The following is a 24,697-nucleotide window of genomic DNA, read 5'->3' as shown; positions in this document are numbered from 1 at the left end:
AACCTGAAACATTTTCTTCTGCATCATCTTTCAGTTCTTATAAGTGAAAATCTGGTTAATAGATTGCTAGATAGTACAGTGGCATGTTTGGATTTAGCTTTTAAATCCAAGCCTATAAGCACACCAAGTTAACTTTTAAAATTATTTTTATAACAGGTTGGTAAATGGTTGCAGGCTATGTTCTTCTACCTGAAGCAGATCCCACGTTACCTTATCCCATGTTACTTTGATGCTATATTAATCGGTGCATACACCACTCTTCTGGATGTAGCATGGAAGCAAATGTCAAGGTATACCCAGCAAAGATTGAGTGGATAGGCATGTTTGTGTAGAAGCCACATACAGTGTATACAGTCTTAAAAAGACCAAAACATCAGGAATTGTCATGCATGCATATAGCTGAAAAAGTTAATAAGTGGGAATAAAATGTATTAACATCCTTTAATCTGGAACAGACAAAAACAAACTTAGATATTAAAATCTATTCTATAAAGCTAAAAAACATGTTGATGGAAAATTCTAATTGCTTGGTGTTATCTCTATACCTCAAGTTGTTAAGTTAATGGATAAAATTTTTTAAATCTATACATACTATTTTTTTCTAATTTTTTATTAATGAATAGAAAAATATTCTGCTATTGTTATAAATGAAATATGCCTTTATTAGTGAATTTCCCTGAGGTGAAACCACAGGCTGGAATGTACCAATGACGAGCAGCCAAGGCAATTTGGGCATAACTTCAGAAAGGATAAACCTTCAACTCTACCATTTGTTTTACAATAAACATTTTAAAGCCAGCTAAATAGATACAATACTGGGTGAAATGAAGGCAGTTCTGAAACCTTTACCAAATTTAAAATTCTGTTTAACCGATTTTAGCATTGCTATACATTTGAATAGAGAAACTTTTTGAAGAGAAAAAAAGAACTAAAATAATACTGCTAAAATTTTTTGAATCAATAAGGCATAAAATTTCAGGTATGCAAGATGAGTAACTTTTGAGATCTAACGTACAACGTTGTGGCTGTAAATAGCAATTGGTGTTGTGCCCTTAAAAATCTCTTTAGAAAAGTAGATTCTCAAATTAGGTGTTCTTACCCTAATAAATTTTTTTGAATAAGTAATAAAAATTTTTTATTTCTCCCATAACACTTTGAACTCTATAACTTTGTTGCAGCTTTGTTCAGAATGGTTCTACCTTTGTGAAACACCTTTCCTTGGGTTCAGTCCAAATGTGTGGAGTAGGAAGATTCTCTTCTCTGCCACTTCTTTCACCTTCCCTTACTGATGTGCCGTGCAGGCTGAATGAGATCACAAGGGAGAAGGAGCAGTGTTGTGTGTCTCTAGCTGCAGGTAAGAAATTATGTACAAGATTAAAATGTGTAAGTCAGTACTAGGAAAATTATAAAGAAATGCTTATTTTTAAAAACTCATGATGTTTTCCAAGATTTTATGTTAGTGGATAGTAAAATGTCACAGGCATACATTTATAAAAGTAATAACGGTTTTATTTAAGTATCACTGTGCACCAGACATTTATTTATGTGCATTTTTTATTGTGGCCAGTTAATCCCTTTCTTCTGCGTGTATATTTTTTCCAACTCTCAACATTTTGCATTTTTCAATCAAATCTGTTTTACTACCTTTCCCATTACATTATACTTTTTTTCCCCAATATAAAAAATTTACCCAGCCTTGTAGTTACCAAGAGATCATGTGAAGATCCTCTATAAGTTACAAAACACAAAACAAATGCTAAATAATTTTTATTATGTTTCTAATTGCAATTAAATGCTTCCAACTCCATTAGCATCTTTCCTAAAAGTATATTTAAAACCCAAATCAAGTAACAGGTATAATTCTCAGCAAAATAGGCTTATGGTTTCTTTTTAATAAATTTCAAGCTATTTCTGCTGCTAAATCACTTCAGTCGTGTCCGACTCTGTGCGACCCCAGAGTTGGCAGCCCACCAGGCTCCCCCGTCCCTGGGATTCTCCAGGCAAGAACACTGGAGTGGGTTGCCATTTCCTTCTCCAATGCATGAAAGTGAAAAGTGAAAGTGAAGTCGCTCAGTCGTGTCCGACTCGTAGCGACCCCATGGACTGCAGCCTACCAAGCTCCTCCGTCCATGGGATTTTCCAGGCAAGAGCACTGGAGTGGGGTGCCAGTGCCTTCTCCGAAGCTATTTCTAAAACATATTTAATATTTGAGTCCACTGAAGTTTAGAACTTCCAAACTAAACTGAGAAATATCAGTTGCAGGATGAAAGGAACAGTATTGTCTATGTGATTGCCTCAGTTTACCCTTAAATTTGCATTCAGTTCAGTAGCTCAGTCGTGTCTGACTCTTTGCGACCCCATGAATTGCAGCACGCCAGGCCTCCCTATCCATCACCAACTCCCGGATTCACTCAAACTCACGTCCATCAAGTCGGTTATGCTATCCAGCCATCTCATCCTCTGTCATCCCCTTCTCCTCCTGCCCCCAATCCCTCCCAGCATCAGTCTTTTCCAATGAGTCAACTCTTCGCATGAGGTGGCCAAACTAATAAAAATGACCTACTAGGACCCAACAACTAAAAAAGAAATTAACATTTAACTTAGAAGGATTATATGAACCTTCTGAATATTTTAATTATATGTGTTTTAGATTTTCACTCAACTATTTGATATCCTTCTGGTACTTACCCATAGCAGATGGTCTTAAGACTGAATAAGAACATTGTGGAAAAAATGCAGAATTTGATTTTAAAGCCTATTGTTTAGAAGCCTATTATATAAAACAGTGATCTCAACATTTTTGATTATCCACTTCTGTTGTTAAACACTCCCAAAATAAATATATTGAGATCATAAATGATATACTCATATGCTATTATACTTGGTATGTTTACATATCAAGAACAATATAAAACAAAAAGAAAAACTAAAAATATAGTTTATTAATATGGATAGAAGTTCTGGTATTTCTTTCTAGCATCCAAAAGGAGAGTTTTGTGTATTCCATATTAACAATATATAGGACTGTATTTGGATTTGCAGATAGATTTCTTGGTTTCATTTTTAAATGATACAAAGGCCAAGAATACCTTCCTTTTCTAACAGTGATACAAAATATGTGTATAATTTTAAACTTTTACATTAATTGACAAGGTAGAAATTATTCAGAAGATGTGTGATCTGTAAGTCATATATTCTGAAAGTTCAAAAAGTTAATATAGGGCTTCCCTGGGAATCTGCCTGCCAATGCAGGAGACACAGGTTCAATCCCTGGTCCAGGAAGATCCCACGTGCCATGAAGGAGCTAAGCCACAACTACTGAGCCTGTGCTCTAGAGCCCATGAGCCGCAACTGCTGGAGCCCACGTGCCCTGTAGCCCATGATCTGCAACAAGAGAAACCACTGCAATGAGAAGCCCATATACTGCAACTAGAAAATAGTCCCTGCTCATTGCAACTAGAGAAAAGCCTATGCAGCAACTGAAGACTCGGCACAGCCAAAAATAAAGTTAATTAATTAATTTAAAAAATGTTTTAGTGAATACAAATATTTCCACACATCCATGCTAGAGGTTTTAGTTTTGACTTTTTAACAAGAGTGCCTGTATTCAGGGCATACCAACTCAAACATACCCTTGGATCTGTCTATACTTACATTTTATGCCAAGTGTTAAGTGGGTTAAGTACCAGGAAATCTGTGCAACATGGAGTACTATATATATATATACTCCCTGCTGTCATCAGTACCATCATCGACCATATATATAAACTGTATGTCAACCATGTATGTTGGTGCTCAGTTGCTCAGTAGTGTCTGACTCCTTGCCACCACGTGGACTGTAGCCCACTAGGCTCCTCTGTCCATGGAATTTTCCCGGCAAGAATACTGAAATGCGTTGCCGTTTCCTTCTCCAGGGCATCTTCCTAACCCAGGGATCAAACCTGCACCTCCTGTTTGGCAGGCAGATTTTTACCACTACACCACCTGGGAAGTCTAACTGTGTATAAACCATATAAAAGTGTTTAGGGAAATTTTATACCACTATTTGGGAGAAAATAAGAAAGAAATGTCTGATGTTATCTTTAGTTCTGATCTTTTCCTAACCGAAGAAAATAATGTCTTTCTCCAAGGTGAAGACCTAACAAACAGAAACTTTAATTGTGAAGTATTGCCAATATTTTTCCTTAGTCAAATTCTCTCACCTCTCAATTTGCGTTTTATAATTAATCTTCTATTTCATTTATCCAATACATTTTCATAGTGATATATACTAGCTTCAGTTTTCAGTGATATAACTTGGCAAATAAGGTTAATGAGGTTTCTGTTATCATGGGTCGTATTTTCTACTGGGGAGGGACATTCATTCAACAAACCAGAAGACAGACAAAATAATGTCAGATAGTGTTAAGTGTTTAGAAAATAGTTATAAATGAATGCTGTGAATGTTTTATTTATGAGCTGAGTTTTTCTTCCCTGAAATTTCTGTTACATGTATACTTTAGCACATTTTTTTTTAGTGAAATGCTAATTTCCTTTGCTTTACTTTCCTGCTGATTGTTACATATAACAATTGTATTTCTTTTCACATTTCATAAGAAACCAAACTAAATATAAAAGTAAAATTTTAGATTTTATCTATGGTCATTCTGTTTTACTTTCTGCATAAAGCCTGTAGTTACCTAAAGTTTTCAAGTGATTTAACATCTGAAATCCTTGTTTTCACCTGTAAAAGTTGTTTCTAACAAACTGTGACACTTTTAAGTGGTTTTAAGTTAATGGGAAATTTGGTGATGAAGTAATAGCCCTAGAGTGATAGATCCATAAACATGCAATTATTTGTCATTAAGGTAATCACTCCATATTTAGATTAATTTGTTGCCTTCAAACTGCAGGTAGAACCTTTTTAAATATATCATTATTACTATATTGAGTGTTTCTTCATGTGTTAAATATTTGATCTCTGATTTTAATCTTTAATTTGCTAAAAGAAAGTCTGTGTTTAAAAACTCACACATTCTAACCAGTTCAAATAAACATCACTCTGTAGCACTGATTCTTAGTCTATTTTGGGTGACAGATTCCTTTAAGAATCAGAGACGATTATGGAACTTCATCACACAGAAGTAGACATAAGAATAACCATACATTCTGAGATAATTTTAAGAGAGTTTGAAGACTCTTTTCACCTCCTCCTTAACCCCAAAGTTTAGAGCAGCTCAGTCTATAGTCGTGGAGTTCGTAGGCTTGTGTATACTGAGGTTAATAGATTACTCTGCTGTGTTTTCTGTTAGGCTTACCTCACTTCTCTGCTGGTATTTTCCGCTGCTGGGGAAGGGATACTTTTATTGCCCTTAGAGGTCTATTGCTGATTACTGGACGCTATTTGGAGGCCAGGTAGGAAATCTTTAAAAAGTTGCAATGCAAGTTTATGTCTTAGTGTTTTTCAGTGCTCTTCAGACCTTTCTTATTCATCTATTCTCAACATTTGGTAGGTAGGCACATTTTCCTGAGGTGTGATTTTTATTTGTTGTGTGTTCATTTAATAGGATCATAGAATTTCAAAGGTGTGACAATCTTTGAAGTTACCAAATTCTAATACTTCACATTACAGATCAGGTTATCTTCAGCATTTGCTACTTTATTTCAGGAAAAACTAAGAATTGTGTAACCATGTTACAAACATCGCTCACTAAAGAGTAAAATGTCTGTGCCTGAATTAAGTATAAGAATGCAGATGACTTTTAGGTAAAATTGGAAAGTCTTCCATTTTTTGTTCTTCCATAATGACAAAGTCCTGTAAAGAGAATTATAATATCAGGTTTCCTTCTTTTTAGTGCAGACCTCATAACCTCCAGTTTTATGTTTTCTAGACTTAAAATGGTGTTCTCTACGTCACAATACTATAAATAAATTTATCAAAGGTAGAAAAGAAAAGCTCTACAGCAGTGTTGTATAGTGTTCCATAAATCAGTATTACCATCATCTGACAACTTGTTAGAAATGCAAATTCTTGGTCCCTGTGCTGAACTCCCTGAGTCTGAACCTGGAGGTGGAAAGGCAGAGTTGACAGACGGAAATCTGTGTTTTTGCAGGGGCTTCAGGTGATTTCCAGTGGCCTAAGACTGAAGTTTGAAATCACTGCTCTACAAGTTAAAATCTGTAGCAAAAAAAGTATTTTTTTTTATGTTTTTGTTTTGATGTCACCTGTTTTATATGACCTGTGAGCTAAGAATGGTTTTAACCTTTTTAAAGAATTATTGAAAGAAGAAGAAGAATGCGTGATCACACTATGCAAGGTCAACAAAGCCTAAAATATTTACGTCTGGCCTTTTACAGAAAAATAGTTTGCCTACCCCTTATCTAGAAGATTTCCCAGAAGATAATAATATGTTTGTTAGAGTAGTGCTAACTACTATAAATTATAAGCCATTACATTTCAAGGGCTTTTCATAAACAAAATTTATGATCTTCTGATCCTATATGGGTGTTCAAGAGGCGGTTTTCCACATGGTGGTTAAGGGATATAGCCTCCAAGGGATATAGCCTCCTTTATCTGCATGATATACAATCTTCCAGGACCTCTGGGTTCTCTCCAGTCAGCTGGCAGAGAGGGAAAGAGAGCCTGGGGAAAACACTCCTGTTCCATGCAGTTAATTTTTTTTTTTTCTTCCTGGAGAATGCCGTCATCTGACTGGGACCTTTAGGAAAGCCATTTTGGTGGACATATGGCTGTCTCTACCACAGATAGTTCTGCTTCCACCCTCTGCAGAGATGTTAATGGACAGAGGACTTTTTACTCAACTTCCATGTGTATGACATGTTCTGGATAATTGTTCTGTTCTGGTTTGCTAGTATTCTGACCTTTTATTAACTGGAAGTGTCACGCTCCACACTAACACTTTTGTACTGCAGAAAATGAAAAAAGCTCCTTTTACACAATTATTTGAGAGGTATTACCTGATACACAGAATTAAATTTTTAAATGGTTTTAGCAAAAAAAAGACTTTAAATGACTTTTCCAAGGTTATCCAGATGGCAGCACTAGGATTTAAATCTCCGTCTTCTTAGTTCTCAGTTTCATGCTCTTTTTAGAACCATGCCATCTTACAAAGCTGTCATTTGGTATATGATGGTAGAATGATGTGTTGAAAGATAAAATAGTCTCTACAAGTTTTTTAAAATGAATTATGTTTTTCAATTATGTTTTTAATTTTCTTATATGTTTGCTTTATTTTTGGTATCTGCCATTTAAGATCATAAAATTCCTGTTCTTTGGAAATACTAGGGTTTTCAAAAGCAAAATCTAGAGTTATGAGGGACCTTAAAAATCACCTGGTCCCAAACTCCACAGATGAAAAAAAACTCTCCCAGAGGATAAGTCATACAGATTGTTAGAGAAGAAGGCAAGGTGAAGATCAAGGTTCCTGACTTTTAATTCAGTGCTTATTCTATATTACAACCACTTTCTGAATGAAAATACAAAGAAATAAGAGAAAAGAATAAAAAATAATTATCACCCAAAGTGACTTTTTTGCCTTTAGTTTTTTAAGTGATTTTCATGTCGAATGATTCACCTACTTATGTTGTTTTAGGAATATCATTTTAGCATTTGCTAGTACCCTGAGACATGGCCTCATTCCTAATCTCCTGGGTGAAGGAGCTCACGCCAGATACAACTGCCGGGATGCTGTGTGGTGGTGGCTGCAGTGTGTTCAGGACTATTGTAAAATGGTTCCAAATGGCCTGGACATTCTCAACTGCCCGGTTTCCAGAATGTATCCTACAGATGACTCTGTTCCTTTGTCTGCCGGCACAGTGGTAAAGATCATTTCTTAAAATAATTTTTTCCTGAATAAGTTTACTGAGCGACTGATCTGATAAAAGTACATGTAATTAAGAATCTGAGTCTTACAATTCTTCAGATATTGGTATTTATTTAGCACCTGCTGCTACGGTGAGAGACTGCAGAGATGACTTACTCTTTACCTAATGAGCTTGCAACACGGTAGAAGAGGTGATAATGTATATATTAATAATACGATCATTGCAAAAAGAAATATATGGGAAGTGCCTCTTTTAGTCTCATAAAAGAAAGAGAGATGATCTCTTAGTGGGATCAGGGAGGACTACAGAAAATAATTAAAATTTCACCTAAACTAACCTCAGAAGGTGAGTAGGATTTCATCAGAGATGAGGGAAATTATGAGAAGACATTAAAGATGAAAAGAATAATAAAAGCACAGGGTGGATTGAAGCACAGCTTAGGACATACTGCTCCATCTAGTGTTTGGCTTTTTGTGTAGGGCACCTGCCAGGTAGTAAGGGATTGTGGAAAGTGGGGGCCAGATTGTGGAGAGCCTTGGCTGCCAATCCAGGGAGTTCAGAGTTTCTCTTATGTGCAGTGCAGAATGAATAAACATTTGTGTATGTTTTTTCCCCAGTCAAGAATGTACAGAATATTGTACTTTTGCCACATCTGGTCTGCATTTATGTTACAGTTTACTTGGGTGGAGGGCTTCTAGGCTACCTCAGGGCTAGCTCTACGATGTTTATATCATGAAGTGTTTGAAGAATATTTGTCCCCAAATTTTTTAATGTAAACGTATTACCATTTTAGTATATAATTTGTCTCCATTGCTATGTATGTGGATGAATTGGAACAATGCCAGTTTAAAACTTGGATTTCTGCATAATAAGCTGGATTTGCTTATTAGTTGAACTGTTTAACAGATCACAACTCACAAGATTCTTTTTCATGTATCAGCAGAATTACAGATTATTTCATGTCACAGAAATTTATAGTTAAAACTACAGTATGTTAAATATTCACATGCCAAAGGTCTGCTGTATTATATGATGTATAAAGGCTGCTGCTTTCCCCAGTCCCACCCCTGATCCCTATTTCTTCTTTTAAGGAAAAATACATGTTTTCACAAAACTTCAGTTGTAGAATTTGGAAGAAGATAAGAAAAATGTAATTTCTAACAGAGGTAACATCCATGTTTCAAACAGGATCAACCATTGTTTGAAGTAATACAGGAAGCTATGCAAAGACACATGCAGGGCATACAGTTCCGAGAAAGGAATGCTGGTCCACAGATAGATCGGAACATGAAGGATGAAGGTACATAACTTTTTTTTTTTGGCCACGCTGTGCGGCATGTGGGATCCTAGTTCCTTGGCCAGGGATTGAACCCTCACCCCGTGCAATGGGAGTACAGAGTCTTAACTGCTGGACCACCAGGGAAGTCCCATGAAGGTACATAACTTTAGGTACCTAATAAAGATTTAGTGATGAGAGGAAATTAAACCTTGTAATTGTTCATTTATTCAACAAGTATTTTATTTGTGTATAAAACTTCAGAATATAACAATGAAAAAGGTTAAGAGTTTCTGATCTTGCCAATTTAGTTTTAGTTTCTGGAGGAAAGATAAAATTTTATATCCTTTGTCAGCCAACTTTGAAAGCACCAAAACCAATTTGGTGCTTACATTTATAATCATAATAATAATTGCTAATAATTGAGTGCTTACTATGTGCTAGGCACTGTGCTAACTACTTTACCTATGTTATTTCCATTTAACAAACACTGCTAAGAACGTTGGGGATGAGTTTCATTGTTCTCGTTTTTATTGATAAGATGGCTGAAGCAGAGTAGCTTGCCCAGAGTCTACAGAACTGCTAAGTGGCAGAGCTAGGATTTCATCCATAGTTTGTCTGCCCTTGTAATTTGGGCTCTTATAAAGATGTTTATTTGTATTCAGAGTTAAAATCAATATACAGTTTAACATCTTTGAAGTTCATCATATTCCGGTTTTTATGGCACAAACTCATCATCATTAGCCAATGCAAGGCTAACAATTTATTTCATTTTATTACCCATTCCCCTTAGAGATATTCCAGTGGGGTTTGTTGTATACTAATGTACTCTTATGAAATACACATTTTTTTATGCACAAATAGTCTTTTTAACTTTTCAGTTTTGAAAGAATTGGGGACTGATATAAAATTACAAAAATGATACATGAGTATCCTGAACCCTTCATCCATCTTCCCGCAATGAGGACATCTTATGTAACTGTAGGGCAATATCATGATCAGGAGAGAGATACCAGTATAATACTGTTAATTCACCTATAGAAATATTTCCATTTTTACCAGTTTTACATTAACTCATTTGTGTGTGTGTGTACTTCTGTGCAATTTGATGCCATGTATAACTTCATGTAACCTCTGCCACAGTCAAGACACAGGACTATTCCAACTCCACAAAGGTTTTTCCTGTGCTATCCTTTATAGTCACGTCAAACATCCTTGATCTCTGGCAATTGCCAGTCTGTTCTACATCTCTATAGTTTTGGCATTTTGAGAATGTAGGTAAATACAATTGTATAGTATGTAACCTATAATATATATAAATGTACATAAGTTATATGTAGTATGTGTATACTGTGTGTGTGTGTGTGTGTATATATATATATATATAGTTACATATAATTCCCCTTGAAAACCATCCAAGTTCCTGCATATGTCAATATTTTATTACTTTTTACTGCTAAGTAGTATTCCATTTTATGGATATATCTTTCATCTTTTGAAGGACATTTGGATTGTTTTCATTCTTTTGACTAATACAAATAGAGTTGCTGTGAACATATACAGGTTTTTGTGTAAACATAAGTTTTCATTCTTCTGGGAGAAATTCCCAGTCAGTTCAGTTCAGTCACTCAGTCATGTCCAAAACTTTGCGACCCCATGGACTGCAGCACACCAGGCCTCCCTGTCCGTCACCAAATCCCGGAGTTTACTCAAGCTCATGTCCATTGAGTCAATGGTGCCATCCAACCACTTCATCCTCTGTCGTCCCCTTCTATTCCCGCCTTCAATCTTTCCCAGCATCAGGGTCTTTTCCAATGAGTCAGTTCTTCCCATCAGGTGGCCAGGGTATTGGAGTTTCACTTTCAGCATCAGTCCTTCCAATGAATATTCAGGACTGATTTCCTTTAGGATGGACTGGTTGGATCTCCTTGCAGTCCAAGGGACTCTCAAGAGTCTTCTCCAACACCACAGTTCAAAGGCATCAATTCTTTGGCGCTCTGCATTCTTTTTACAACTCTCACATCCATACATGACTACTGGAAAAACCATAGCCTTGACTAGATGGATCTTTGTTTTTATGTAATGTCTCTGCTTTTTAATATGCTATCTAGTTTGGTCATAACTTTTCTTCCAAGGAGCAAGTGTGTTTTAATTTCATGGCTGCAGTCACCATCTGCACTGATTTTGGAGCCCAAAAAAGTAAGGTCTGTCACTGTTTCCACTGTTTCCCCATCTATTTGCCATGAAGTAATGGGACCGGATGCCATGATCTTCATTTTCTGAATGTTGAGTTTCAAGCCAACTTTTTCACCCTCCTCTTTCACTTTCATCAAGAGGCTCTTTAGTTCTTTTTTGCTTTCTGCCATAAGGGTGGTGTCATCTGCATATCTGAGGTTATTGATATTTTTGCCAGGAATCTAGATTCCAGTTTGTGCTTCATCCAGCCCAGTGTTTCTCATGATGTACTCTGCATATAAGTTAAATAAGCAGGGTGACAATATACAGCCTTGATGGACTCCTTTCCCTGTTTGAAACCACTCTGTTGTTCCATGTCCATTTCTAAAGTTGCTTCCTGGCCTGCATACAGATTTCTCAAGAGGCAGGTCAGATGATCTGGTATCCCATCTCTTGAAGAATTTTCCATAGTTTGTTGTGATCCAAACAGTCAAAGGCTTTGGCATAGTCAATAAAGTAGAAGTAGATGTTTTTCTGGAACTCTCTTGCTTTTTCAGTGATCCAGCGGATGTTGGCAAATTGATCTCTGGTTCCTCTGCCTTTTCTAAATCCAGCTTGAACATCTGGAAGTTCATGATTCATGTACTGTTTCCAATAATGCGGTCATATGGTATATACATGATTTGTTTTATAAGAAATTGCCAGACTGTTTTCTGAATTGAAGAAAGTAGGGAAAACCACTAGACCATTCAGGTATGACCTAAATCAAATCCCTTACAGTTATACAGTGGAAGTGACAAATAGATTCAAAGGATTAGATCTGATAGACAGAGTGCCTAAAGAACTATGGACAGAGATTTGTAACATTGTACAGGAGACATGGATCAAGACCATCCCCAAAAAAAAGAAATGCAAAAAGGCAAAATGGTTGTCTGAGGAGACCTTACAAATAACTGTGAAAAGAAGAGAAATGAAAAGCAAAGGAGAAAAGGAAAGATATACCCATTTGAATGTGGAGTTCCAAAGAATAGCAAGGAGAGATAAGAAAGCCTTCCTCAGAGATCAGTGCAAAGAAATAGAGGAAAACAATAGAATGAGAAAGACTAGAGATCTCCTCAAGAAAATTATAGAGATACCAAGGGAACATTTCATGCAAAGATATGCACAATAAAGGACAGAAATGGTATAGACCTAACAGAAGCAGAAGATATTAAGAAGAAGTGGCAAGAATACACAGAAGAACTGTACAAAAAAGATCTTCACAACCCATATAATCATGATGGTATGATCAGGCACCTAGAGCCAGACATCCTGGAATGTGAAGTCAAGTGGGCTTTAGGAAACATCACTGCGAACAAAGCTAGTGGAGGTGATGGAATTCCAGTTGAGCTATTTCAAATCCTAAAGATGATGCTGTAAAAGTGCTGCACTCAATATGCCAGCAACTTTGGAAAACTCAGCAGTGGCCGCAGGACTGGGAAAGATCAGTTTTCATTACAATCCCAAAGAAAGGCAATGCCAAAGAATGCACAAACTACCGCACAATTGCACTCATCTCACACGCTAGTAAAGTAATACTCAAAATTCTCCAAGCCAGGCTTCAACAGTACATGAACCGTGAACTTCCAGATGTTCAAGCTGGATTTAGATCAAATTGCCAGATCAAATCATAGACAGATCAAATTGCCAACATCTGCTGGATCATCGAAAAAGCAAGAGAGTTCCAGAAAAACATCTACTTTATTGACTATGCCAAAGACTGTTTGGATCACAACAAACTATGGAAAATTCTTCAAGAGATGGGTAATTAGACCACCTGACCTGTCTCTTGAGAAATCTGTATGCTGGTCAGGAAGCAACTTTAGAACTGGACATGAAACAACAGAGTGGTTCCAAACAGGGAAAGGAGTCCGTCAAGGCTGTGTATTGTCACCCTGCTTATTTAACTTATATGCAGAGTACATCATGAGAAACACTGGACTGAATGAAGCACATGCTGGAATCAAGATTGCCGAGAGAAATATCAATAACCTCAGATATGCAGATGACACCACCCTTATGGCAGAAAGCGAAGAAGACCTAAAGAGCCTCTTAATGAAAGTGAAAGAGGAAGGTGAAAAAGTTGGCTTGAAACTCAACATTCAGAAAACTAAGATCATGGCGTCAGGTTCCATCACTTCATGGCACATAGATGGGGAAACAATGGAAACAGTGGCAGACTTTATTTTTGGGGGGCTCCAAAATCACTGCAGATGGTGACTGCAGCCATGAAATTAAAAGACACATGCTCCTTGGAAGGAAAGTTATGACCAACCTAGACAGCATATTAAAAAACAGAGACATTACATAAAAACAAAGATCCATCTAGTCAAGGCTATGGTTTTTCCAGTAGTCATGTATGGATGTGAGAGTTGGACTAAAGAAAGCTGAGCACCAAAGAATCGATGCTTTTAAACTGTAGTGTTGGAAAAGACTCTTGAGAGTCCTTGGACTTCAAGGAGATCCAGCCAGCCCATCCTAAAGGAAATCAGTCCTGAATATTCATTGGAAGGACTGATGCTGAAGGTGAAACTCCCCAATACTTCGGTCACCTGATGGGAAGAACTGACTCATTGGAAAAGACCCTGATGCTGGGAAAGATTGAAGGCGGGAGGAGAAGGGGATGATAGAGGATGAGATGGTTGGATGGCATCACTGACTCAACGGACGTGAGCTTTAGTAAACTCCCAGATTTGGTGATGGACAGGGAGACCTGGCGTGCTGCAGTCCATGGAGTCGCAAAGTCAGACATGACTGAGTGAACTGAACTGAACTGAGACTGTTTTCTAAAGCGGTTGTAACATTTTGCACTCCCACCAGCAAACTGGACAGATCATTTCTCCACATCCTTGCCAGAATTTGGTGGGGGTTTTTTTGTGTTTTTTTTTTTAGCTATTCTGGTAGACATGTAGACCACTCTATATTGTGTTTTTGATTTGCATTTTCCTATTAATAGTGTTGAACATCTGTTCATGTGCTTATTTACCATCCCTACCCCTTCTTTGATGATAAAACTGTGTTTTATCCCTTTTCTAATTGGATTGCTTGGATTTTTTTACTATTGAGTATATGTGGTAAAATACATGTTTACTGTTTTATCATAAAATACATCATTTTAGCCTTCTTTAAGTGTGTAGTGCAGTGACTCTAAGTATATTCACACTGTTTTCAACCATTACTGCTGTCCATGTCCAGAACTTTTTCATCATCCCAAACTGAAACTCCCACCCAGTTAACAGTAATTCCTCATTCTTTCCTCCCCTCAGTTCCTGGTAATTGCTAATCTGTTTTCTGTCTCTGTGAATTTGATTATTCTTGGTACCTCAAATAAATGGAATTATTTAATTAATGGACAAAAAAATCATTTTTGTCCTTTTATGTCTGGCTTATTTCAGTTAACATTGGTATATCAGAGCTATATATACTATACTTTTATGCCCTTTGTTTAAACACTACCACATTCTTTTCCAGAATTACTGCACCAGTCTCTATTCCCAGTACCAACCAAAGTGTCTTCTGTGCCCCCAAGCCCACCAATATCATTTGGCATTATCTAATGCTGAATATGGTTATAAAACCATATGTAGTTGTTTTTACTTGTAATTCTCCTGTTATTAAATTTGAATATTTTCTCATATGTTTATTGCATCTTTGGATGCAGAAAGTTTCCTTTTCTGTAAACTGTTTGTTCCTATTCTATACCTTTATTCATCTTTCTTTTAGCATTCTGATATTTTTCATGTTGTTTACCAGGAGTTTTTGGTTTACTCTAGGTACTTTTCCATCATTAATTTTAGAATTATACAGACCTTTTCCCAACTTATCTGTCATATCCTTCACCATATTTTATTTCAGAAATCCTACCCAACCTTCATATCACAAAGATAATCTCTCACATTGACTTTTATTAACTGTGTGTGGTTTTGTGTTCTACAGATATTTTTTAAAGAAACTATTTATTCCACTTTAATCCATTCTATTTTTGTTCCTGTTCTTGTTTTTATGACCTATAGCTGTATTAATTTTTCACATCTGTACTCATTTCCTTGTTAAAATCTATACTGACCCCTAACAGATTAAGTAACTTAGTGTATGCACCTCTCCCCCAATCCCTGTTTGATATTATCTAGGTGAAATTTCAGTTTGAATTGTTGTGACTATTCTTCTTTTTCTTTTCCTTGGTTATTGCTATTTTTAGGCAACAGTAAACTTTGATGTATAATTTGATCATGTTTTCATCCCCTGTCTGTTACTATATCCTCCAAGATTTATTTCTTTCCTTATTAGAATTAGTCAAATGAGCTTATTTATTTATGTTAGTATATGAAAACCTTAGAACATTTCCTACTACTACAGTGTCTTGCTGTAATTATTTTTATTGTTGCTATATTCGTATTTTTATTGTTGCTATATTCGTATTTTTAAAGTTGTAATTTGCATGTCAGACACAATTTACCAACTGAACAACAGCAGCAGTTTACATGTCAAACCCACCAAGGCCTTGAATGACTGGCAGTATTTTTATTATGCCCTCATATTTAAATGACAGATTAGGCATAAATGCTTTTTTCCTTCAGTGCTTTAGAAAACATTATTCTGTTGATGTCTTACTTCCAGTATAGCTATTGAAAGTTTCATGGGCCTATACCTCATTCTATTAGAAGTGATTACTCTTTCTTTTTTGAAGTTTTAGAACCATCTGTTTGTCTTAATTTGGGATTTTACTCTAACTTTTCTTATCTGCTTCATGTGGTCCTCTATGAGCCCTTTTGATCTGAGATTTACTATTTCTTTTCACTTTCTGGGGCTACTTTTGTCTGGGTATCTTCTTGTTTATTTCTATCCCCACAGCTTGTCTTCTGTTGTCTGCCTTTACCCACTCCTGCTGCCTCTGGAGAATTTTTCCATCTTGTCTTCCATGTCACTAATTTCACTCTTAGCTCTATCCATCTACTATTTAGTCCCTTTATTATCACTTCTGTTTTCCTTATTTCAGCTATTAAAAATTCCAGGCCTAACATCTCCACTTAGTCATTTTTAATGTCTTTTGTTCCTACTTCATGTTAATAATCTCTTGCTTATGTTTGAGGATATTTGTTTTGCTTATTGTGTGCTATTGATACAGTAATTCTGTTTCATGTGAAATATGTTACTCAACTCGTCTTTCTCATCTAGTCATTAGACTCCTCTGCTATCGAAGGTTTGTCTTTTCCCAATAAGCTCACATTCCCTTGATTATCAGTTCTCTGTAGCAGTCTTCTTAAGTTGTAAAACAACAGCTTTAAGAGCCAAGGTAAAAGAAGAGTCCAAAGAGACGTGTCATGTCTCACCTGTTTTCATTAGTTTCTCCCAAACATTATGTGAGTTCTTCACATCAGTACCTCACACATACTTCTCTGTAGTTTCTCCAAGGTTGATTATGGAAAGGGCACCAATAGCCTGGAATACTTTGGCAGCTCATCAGGAAGTGCAAAGATAGATTTTCTATTCACTTTATGCATTTGAAACAACCTGTTCATTCATAGTCATTTTGACCTGTGTACCTTTTTGTGTGCATTCTTATGACTTTGTGGCCAAATTTCAGAGATTTAGTCACTAAACATTGACTGTCCAGTTATTTAGTATCAAGTAAATTAAAAAGCTCTTTGCCTTTGTGTATCACTTGACAAACATTTTCCAAAAACTAGTACCTCTATTCCTAGCTCATAATAGAGGAAATAGGAACAGGAGGTAAAAGGAGCCTGCCCAAGGAGGTGCATCAACCATCCATTAATAAACATAAGGGAAGCATTCAATCTCACCAGTACTCAAACAAATTTATATTAAAGTAGATCATCTTCTTTATCTGTTCATCTGTTGGTGGGCATTTAGGTTGTTTTCATGTCTTGGCTATTGTAAATAGTGCTGCTATGAATATTAGGGTATCTTCTTGAATTGAATGTATGTTTCTTCTTGAATTATAGTTTTCATCTTTTCTGGATATATGTCCAGGAGTGGAATTACTGGATCATATGGTAGTTCTATTTTTAGTTTTTTAAGGGATTTTCATACTGAAATGAGCCAGTGAACAGTTTTGAACATGAATGACATGACCTATCTTGTGTATTAAAAATATAGTGGCTGCACCAATTTACTTTCCCACCAATATTGTACATACCCTTTTATCCACATCCTCTCCAACATTTGTTATTTGTAGACTTTTTGATGATAGCCGTTCTGACAGGTATAACATGATACTTCATTGTAGTTTTGATTTGCACATCTTCAACTTTTAAGCTATTACCAAATTATCTCCAGAGTAGTTTTCCTAATTTATTATATTCCTTTTAAATTTTATAAATGATTTATTTTTATTTTTAGGTTTTGATATTACTGCAGGGGTTGATGAAGAAACAGGATTTGTTTATGGAGGAAATCGCTTCAATTGCGGTACCTGGATGGATAAAATGGGAGAAAGTGACAGAGCTAGAAACAAAGGAATCCCAGCCACTCCAAGGTAGTGTTTGTTTATAGTGTTTATATAATTATATCATTTGTAAAGTGATACACTTGTGGAATCTTTTATTCTATTAACCATGAAATGTTCTTGTTAAATCAGTCAAAATTTTCCTTCCCTCCTCCCACTTCCCCTTCCCCGTACTCCTTTCTCTCCCCCAATATACATATACAATCCTCTTGATATGTCATCAGGTAAAGCTATCTGTTCTCTTCTGGATGTTCTCATGGATTGATTCCCTACAAGCACCTCAAAGGAAAGTTTTATGATTCATTATCACCATGGTTAAGACATTTCTTTTTTTTTTTTTTTTTTTAAAGACATTTCTTTATAACTTAAGTATTTTCACTGTTATAAATATTTCATTATTATTATCTCTTATAAATACAGAAAACAACCAGTTGTCCTGTCTTTTATGAAATCCTTTCACTTTCTAAATATTTTCCCCTTAATTTTTTAATCTTTTATCTCATCATTTCTTTTTATTATTTTAAGCTCTTACTACAATATCAAATCTAAGAAACTATTTTCTTATCCAAATTTTACCTTCAATCAGAAATGTAAAAAAAAACTGTTGAATAGAATTTGTCATTATTTATTTTGCATGTTCTTTTTAAAAACCTATTTATTTTGACGAATTATTAGATCTTGAACTTCCCTTTCATTTTCCTTAAAAATGAGCTTTGAAATTATGATGCTTACCTTCTCTGGCTTTCTTTAGTCCTATATCCTATATTTTCTATCTTTTCTCTGGAATTCTGTCTCAATATTCTTTGATTACTACTTCTGCCTTTTTCCAGAAGCTATCTCCTTTTACTCCATAATCTGTATTCTACTTCATAGAATTTTTTAAAAATAAGATGCTAAGCAATCCAAAAGTAATAAAAGGAGAAATTTCTTATATATGCCACACACTTCCTATAAAGTAAGGATTTTTATAGTCATTTTTATATTAGTTATATAATTCTTGAAAATTATTTTTTGAATGCCCTTTAAATAGTGCTTAAATTACTCATTGTCACAGAATAAAATTTATTTTTAATTTTAGAGATGGATCTGCTGTGGAAATTGTGGGCCTGAGTAAATCTGCTGTTCGTTGGTTGCTGGAATTATCCCAAAAAAATATTTTTCCTTATCATTATGTTACAGTGAAAAGACATGGTAAGCTATTTCTTTTGTTTCCAAAGAAAGTCCAGTGACTGTCTGTATGCTTAATCTACATAATCATCATGTGACTCAATGAACTAGTATTAGAAAACCCTTAAGATTAAAAGGAAAGACAAACCATTAATTTACTAGTATGAAAATTGTAACCTGATTACTAACTATATTTTTATAGCAACTTTGAACTGACATATGAATAGCGTCATACTTATTTTTTTTCCTTGATATGACTATGATCGGGTCAAGTTTTGGTGAACAGTTATGAAATCTTTACATCTTTTTTTTTCTGAAACAGTGCTGTGCATTAGAAATATAATTTAAGCCACATATGTAATTTAAAATTTTCTAGTACCTACATTTTAAAAAGTTAAAAGAAACAGGTGAAATTAATTAATGATTATATTTTCATTAACTTAGTATATATAAAATATTATTTCAACATGTAATCACTATGAAATTATTCACGACTGTTTTACATTCATTTGAGGGGTACTGTGTCTTAGAAATACAGTATATATTTTACATTTCTAGCACCTCTCAATTCAGACTAGCCTCCTTTCAAGTGCTAAATAAAGATAATTTTACCAATAGTAAGAGTGACCCAAACAAATGATCTGGAATCATTTGTTGGAGTCTAATCCTTTTTCAATAATACAGTGAAAGATAATTTTTAACTTCTGGCTAGTGTCCTTCAAAAGACCCTGACACTTTCCAAAAAAAGTGTATAATTTATTGACTAAATATTACTCTTCAGCTTTAACTAAATGTTTGAGTTTCTCTGAATGCTTAAAACTGCCAGGTCTTTTATAATGTTTCAGGAAAGTTGGTGAGAGTCTCATATGATGAATGGAACAGAAAAATACAAGAGAACTTTGAAAAGTTATTTTATGTGTCAGAAGACCCTTCAGATGTCAATGAAAAGCATCCTAACCTGGTGCACAAGCGGGGCATATACAAAGATAGCTATGGAGCATCGAGCCCTTGGTGTGACTACCAGCTCAGGCCTAATTTTACCATAGCAATGGTTGTGGTGAGTGATTTGCTTTGTTCTTTTCAAATTTCAAAAATGTTATGATAGGGTTTATTTAGTTCTTTATTCTCATTTGTTCTCAAATTCATTGAATTGTTTATTTTTTATTTTTTTTTAATTTTATTTTATTTTTAAACTTTACATAATTGTATTAGTTTTGCCAAATATCAAAATGAATCCGCCACAGGTATACCTGTGTTCCCCATCCTGAACCCTCCTCCCTCCTCCCTCCCCACACCATCCCTCTGGGTCGTCCCAGTGCACTAGCCCCAAGCATCCAGTATCGTGCATCGAACCTGGACTGGCAACTCGTTTCATACATGATATTTTACATGTTTCAATGCCATTCTCCCAAATCTTCCCACCCTCTCCCTCTCCCACAGAGTCCATAAGACTGTTCTATACATCAGTGTCTCTTTTGCTGTCTCGTACACAGGGTTATTGTTACCATCTTTCTAAATTCCATATATATGCGTTAGTATACTGTATTGGTGTTTTTCTTTCTGGCTTACTTCACTCTGTATAATAGGCTCCAGTTTCATCCACCTCATTAGAACTGATTCAAATGTATTCTTTTTAATGGCTGAGTAATACTCCATTGTGTATATGTACCACAGCTTTCTTATCCATCCATCTGCTGATGGACATCTAGGTTGCTTCCATGTGCTGGCTATTATAAACAGTGCTGCGATGAACATTGGGGTACACGTGTCTCTTTCCCTTCTGGTTTCCTCAGTGTGTATGCCCAGCAGTGGGATTGCTGGATCATAAGGCAGTTCTATTTCCAGTTTTTTAAGGATTCTCCACACTGTTCTCCATAGTGGCTGTACTAGTTTGCATTCCCACCAACAGTGTAAGAGGGTTCCCTTTTCTCCACACCCTCTCCAGCATTTATTATTTGTAGACTTTTGGATCGCAGCCATTCTGACTGGTCATTGAATTGTTTAAAAATGAGTTATTTACTAGCTAGTTTTATATGGTCTTTTCTCACATCCAAGTACTAACCAAGCTCAACCCTACTTAGCTTCCGAGATCAGAGGAGATCAGGTGCATTCAGAGTGGTATGGTCATAGACCATATGGTCTTTTCTAATGAATAAAGCATAACACCCTTAACTATAACATTTGATGTAAAAAAATAGAAAATAATGGGTGATGACTAACAAAGTTCTTCTCAATGTTTTTACATCATAACATATAGAAAATGATAATTTTAAAAAAAGGAAAATGATGATATTTGTACAGCACACTGGGTGAAATGGATTAGGTTGCTGCCAGATCCACCCGCATCATTGAGCCCTAGACCCCACCCAGCTGTGGGGAAAGCTGAGGGCGTCTGTTTCTCAGCACACTTGTGCCATGCCTCAGCTCACTAGTTGGAAACATCTGGACTAATGAACTAATATGAGTAGCTTCAATTCACATTCTGCTTTTTGCTGTTGTTGTATTGCTCTAATTAGTTCTGTCTACTCAAGAATGCTTGACTCTCCTTTTTTATCTATACTTTAGCCTAAAAATAAAGTACAGTAAAAGAGAGAAGGTATGTGTTCAACATCTGTGTCCGGATGTTGCCACCTTGTCAAAAAGAGTATTAAGTATTGTATTATTAATTACAGTAGAATAAAAAATACAAAAGTACATAAAGGTAGCTTTGGTTCAGTGTGCATTGATTTTATTTAACATTTAAATTTAATGTGGATTTTTAGCCACTTAGTCATCTTTCTCTCCTTCTCTATATCACAAGCAAATGTGCTCATGCTATTCCAGTGCATATCCTTCTGTGTTTCATTATGACACTAAAAGCAAAAAATGAGTTCCAGGTGAACTTAAAGGAAGATAATGTAAATCTTATGTTCTGCCTTCATTGGCGCTATGGCAACTTCCTTTTGGAACTAGTAAACTTTCTTAAAGTGACACAAGAAAACAATCACCCCAAACAGCTTTCCTAACTTCTAAGGCCAAGATCAGTGCTTCCGAGTCAGCCTGATAGAATTAGGTCTGATTAGACATCTACGCTCGATCTTCTGGACCTGCACTGTATTTTTAAAGTTTTCAGTATTTTCCAAGTTTATAGTATTTTTTTCTAATGTGGGTAGACACTAATTCTTCTGTGATCTCAAAAAGTTTGTATATTTGTTTTTAAAACTCATTAGGCCCCTGAGCTCTTTACTACCCAAAAAGCATGGAAGGCCTTGGAGATTGCAGAAAAAAAATTGCTTGGTCCTCTTGGCATGAAAACTTTGGATCCAGAGTAAGTTATAAGTATTAAGAATGTAGTTCATATTATATTTAATGTATAATTATATTTACTTATATTAATATTGGCATGAAAACTGTGAATTCAGAGTAAGTCGAAATATGGGTGTTAAGAACGGTGCTATTTTATTTCATCAAGTCATAATTTTTGCTTAACAATTAAATTTCTAAAGTTGCATTCACACTGAATTTTTAAAAATACCTTCTATATCTTCATTAAGGGGCTCCCCTACTGGCTCAGTGGTAAACAACCCACCTGCCAGTGCAGGAGATGTGAGCCCCGATCCCTGGGTCAGGAAGATGCCCTGAGAAGGACACCAACCCACTCCAGTATTCTTGGCTGGAGAATCCCATGGACAGAGGAGCCTAGGGGGCTACAGTCCATGGTGTCACAAAGAGTTAGACACAACTTAGCAAGTAAACAGCAACAACATCTTCAATAATCGTCAGTGTTCAAAGTGGGCTTGTCCTAAATTCAATAATCAATAAAAGAATTTTAACTTTATAAAACTAAGGTGTCATATGAATATTTTCTAATGCCTATTTTTTCTGATCATAAAAGTCATATATGATTATTATGAACATTGGAAGCATAGATGTATGGTTTCCTCAGAGACAATATTTTAGAAGTTGTTACTCCTAGTAATTCCTCCTATAATTCTAAATAGTATGTGTTTGTAGCTATTTCTTGATTCCTTTAAATATTCGATGTTATTTTCTTACTTCTTGTGATGACAGATCACATCACTTCTTTTGATGACAGATTTAACTGTGTCGTTACCTCGCCCTGAACCCTTTCCATTTTCTCTAAATAATTACATCACTGTTTTTATTTAAGCCAATAAATAATTTTGTTTCTATGATTAAATGTTTATCTCATTTTGCATTTCTTTTCTTTTCCAATTTTTATTTTTTCTTGAGTTCATAATGATGTTTCTATTTTTCTTCTACTGTTGTGCTTTAAAATTTGATGCCCGTCATCATTTGCTTTCTGTTTCATATGTGAGATTCCCATTTTGTTGTAGCCTTACCTTTGTAGATTTTTCCTAACATATTGTTTACTCATTTTACTCTTGAGATGCAAAATTCTATATGTGTGAACTTATCTGCATTCTAAAGTATTTTCAATGTTTTCGGAGGTGGTAAGAACCACTGGTCAGAACTAAAACCCACAGAAAAAACACACTTATGTGATAAGGTCTATCTATCTCACTAATAGAAAAAAAGCAATAATTTAATTAAAGAGAGTATAGATAACTATCTTGTATTAAATATTGCAGTGTTTGTAACTTTGTTTAGTTTGTAAATATGTGTAAATTGTATTCAGTTGCTATTTATAATCTGGTAACCTACCAATTTTACTTAATTTTAAAATAACTTAATGGAGAAGTTTAAAAAACAGCCTTTCCAATATATAATAATTAGTAAAACTTTATCATTAATGTTTACTAATTCAAATTATTGTGTGTATATTTTAATTGTTATAAGTATATTAGGGGCTTCCCTTGTGGCTCAGACAGTAAGGAATCCGCTTGCAATGCAGGAAACCGAGATTCGATCCCTGGGTCGAGAAGATAATGCTGGAGAAGGGAATGGTTACCCATTCCAGTATTCTTGCCTGGAGAATTCCATAGACAGAGGAGCCTGGCAGGCTACAATCCATGGGGTCGCAAAGAGTCGACTACAACTAAGCGACTAAGCACAAGTGAAATAATTAACTTTAACCAATATTTAGTGTCTCTTTGGAAGCAATATATCTGAATATTTTATATTTTTTGTATTAAGTATTGAGCATTTGTTAATCATCCCTTAACACATTCTGAACTCAGTATATACTAATTTAGGGTTAGGTGGATGATGAGCTTTAGTCTATAGGTTGGAAGATAAAATAATTTTATTATTTCTTACCTTTTCCATTAGGAAATTTTTCTAATGCTTTTTATATAATGTCTGATCTTTTTTTAACCTAAATTTCAATCATTTTGCAGTGATATGGTTTACTGTGGAACTTATGACAATGCCTTAGACAATGACAACTATAATCTTGCTAAAGGTTTCAATTACCACCAAGGACCTGTAAGAATTTCTTTTTATTTCTTTGAGTTTTCAATTTGTTATTTTTCAAAGAATTTTAGATATTCACAGCTCCTTTCTCTTCACTTTTAAATTTTTCAGGAGTGGTTGTGGCCTGTTGGGTATTTTCTTCGTGCAAAATTGTACTTTTCCAGATTGATGGGTCCAGAGACTACTGCAAAAACTATATTTTTGGTTAAAAATGTCCTTTCTCGACATTATGTTCACCTTGAGAGGTAAGTCATCAGAGCATGTAATTTCTAAACTAGGGTTTAGTGTTTAGACTTAAATTGAAGAAAGTAAGGAAAACCACTAGACCATTCAGGTATGACCTAAATCAAATCCCTTACGATTATATAGTGGAA

At 35.3% G+C, this 24,697-nt stretch overlaps 1 protein-coding gene across 4 annotated transcripts in view; it reads left to right on the top strand.

Moving 5' to 3' along the window:
* Positions 1-24,697, top strand: part of AGL (amylo-alpha-1, 6-glucosidase, 4-alpha-glucanotransferase) — a 102,496-nt gene that overhangs the window by 68,364 nt on the left and 9,435 nt on the right. For all 4 annotated transcript variants that reach the window (XM_055584999.1, XM_055585000.1, XM_055584997.1 and 1 more), the window contains exons 23-33: positions 157-290; positions 1,179-1,354; positions 5,292-5,394; positions 7,593-7,818; positions 9,013-9,124; positions 17,675-17,810; positions 18,859-18,971; positions 19,793-20,004; positions 22,157-22,254; positions 24,248-24,335; positions 24,435-24,568. In XM_055584999.1, the coding sequence (XP_055440974.1) occupies positions 157-290; positions 1,179-1,354; positions 5,292-5,394; positions 7,593-7,818; positions 9,013-9,124; positions 17,675-17,810; positions 18,859-18,971; positions 19,793-20,004; positions 22,157-22,254; positions 24,248-24,335; positions 24,435-24,568 (1,532 nt within the window). The remainder of the gene's footprint in view (positions 1-156; positions 291-1,178; positions 1,355-5,291; positions 5,395-7,592; positions 7,819-9,012; positions 9,125-17,674; positions 17,811-18,858; positions 18,972-19,792; positions 20,005-22,156; positions 22,255-24,247; positions 24,336-24,434; positions 24,569-24,697) is intronic.

This window comes from Bubalus kerabau, chromosome 6, assembly GCF_029407905.1.
Source record: "Bubalus kerabau isolate K-KA32 ecotype Philippines breed swamp buffalo chromosome 6, PCC_UOA_SB_1v2, whole genome shotgun sequence".
In the NCBI taxonomy this organism is placed as follows: Eukaryota; Metazoa; Chordata; class Mammalia; order Artiodactyla; family Bovidae; genus Bubalus; species Bubalus kerabau.
The sequence above is the reverse complement of the archived record's forward strand: the minus strand, read 5'-3'. Positions and strand labels throughout refer to the sequence as shown.